General features: G+C 35.6%; 1 protein-coding gene across 1 annotated transcript; it reads left to right on the top strand.

The window, feature by feature from the left end:
- Window positions 1-354: 354 nt before the first annotated feature.
- On the top strand, window positions 355-1,373 carry LOC107865027 (receptor kinase-like protein Xa21). The gene is made up of 2 exons (XM_016711392.2): window positions 355-610; window positions 734-1,373. Exons 1-2 carry the CDS (start codon window positions 406-408, stop codon window positions 1,111-1,113), a joined length of 585 nt encoding a protein of 194 aa, XP_016566878.2. The 5' UTR covers window positions 355-405; the 3' UTR covers window positions 1,114-1,373.
- Window positions 1,374-1,585: the final 212 nt, after the last annotated feature.

The raw sequence follows: 1,585 nt of genomic DNA, 5'->3' as shown, positions 1-1,585 counted from the left end.
AAAATACAGAAGAAGGGACAGTCTAAAGATGTGGAAAAGGTACCGGAGATCAGGACTCATTAATTAGTTTCTTATCATGAGATTCTACGAGCAACAAATAATTTTGATGAATCAAATTTAATTGGTGTGGGAGGTTCTGGCTCTGTGTACAAAGGCACATTATCTAGTAGAACTGTGCTGGCCATAAAGGTTCTGGATTTGTAAATTGAGGAAGTATGCAAGAGGTTTGACACCGAATGCGAAGTGATGAGAAATGTTAGACACAAAAATCTTGTTCCGGTGATTACTACTTGTTCTAGTGACTATATAAGAGCCTTTGTTCTGCAATATATGCCCAATGGGAGTCTTGAGAATTGCTTATACAAACAAGATTCCCACTTGAACATCCTTCAAAAAGTCTCCATAATGCTTGATGCGGCTTTTGCAATTGAATATCTACACCATGGTCATAACACTCCAATAGTTCATTGCGACCTAAAGCCAACAAACATTCTTTTGGATGAAGATATGGTGGCGCATGTTGGTGATTTTGGAATTTCTAAAACTTTAGCTGTAAGCAAGTCCATGGTACATACCGAGACATTAGGCATTCTTGGATATATTGCACCAGGTATATTTCACTTATTTATTGAATACCCTTTCTTCTCTAGAACTAAATAAAATCAAGTGCCAGTTAGTACGTAACTATTGTTATATTTTCAATTAACTCTTTTTCATTTCATTCTTTTCTAAGAATATGGCTTGGAGGGAATAGTGTCCACTAGTGGTGATGTTTATAGTTACGGCATCATGTTGATGGAGGTTTTGACCAAAAGAAGGCCAACAGATGAAGAGATATGCAATGAAAATCTTGACTTGAAGGAGTGGATAAGGCATGAAAATCTTGACTTGAAGGAGTGGATAAGGCAAGCATTTCCAAGAACTATCATGAAAGTTGTGGATTCTAATATTTTTCTTGAGAAAGAACAAAGTACTTCCAAAAGTAAACATTGCATAGCCTCCATGTTCGAATTGGCTTTAGACTGCACAAAGGAAATGCCGGAATTAAGAATAACCATGAAATATGTAATCAAGAGGCTCAACAAAATCAAGAACACATTTCTGGAAACATAGAAGTTAGTATCTCTACCGATGGTGTTCTTTCTGAGATGCAAATTAATATTTTGCTTTTTGTTTGTCTGATTTCTCTAATAAAGTCTTCGTATACTAATACCTGGAATCATGTACTGTTTGTACTTCAGAGTGTTGTGTTTCCCTTATTTTGTTGTTTCAGATTGAGTAGTTTCGAACCAGCTGGTTCACTTTCTTTATTTTAGCTATGTTTTGAATTGTTAAATAAACCAGAAATTAAACTAAGAAATATAATTGAAGTGTTTAGCTGCACTATTTACTTTCTGTTTTCAAGCTTAAGTTGATCCAGTTAATTTGGTTACACAGATTTTTATTTAGTACCCAATACTGGCAGTGTGAATGAAATTAGAGGCAGAGGTGTCACTATTGGCTTGCAACGGGAAATAGGTGAGCTTAAAAGCATGTATAAAACCTTGATCGAGATCACTCTCTGTTTTTCAATTCTCTGCGCTGG

Source organism: Capsicum annuum, chromosome 5, assembly GCF_002878395.1.
Source record: "Capsicum annuum cultivar UCD-10X-F1 chromosome 5, UCD10Xv1.1, whole genome shotgun sequence".
NCBI lineage: Eukaryota > Viridiplantae > Streptophyta > Magnoliopsida > Solanales > Solanaceae > Capsicum > Capsicum annuum.
This window is presented reverse-complemented; position numbering and strand designations above follow the sequence as displayed.

Bases quoted from the DNA above. Each gene is read 5' to 3' on its own strand.
- LOC107865027 (XM_016711392.2), top strand. From the start codon at position 406: ATGCTTGATGCGGCTTTTGCAATTGAATATCTACACCATGGTCATAAC. The intron at 611-733 runs GTATATTTCACT...TTCTTTTCTAAG, and splicing joins TCTTGGATATATTGCACCAG to AATATGGCTTGGAGGGAATA.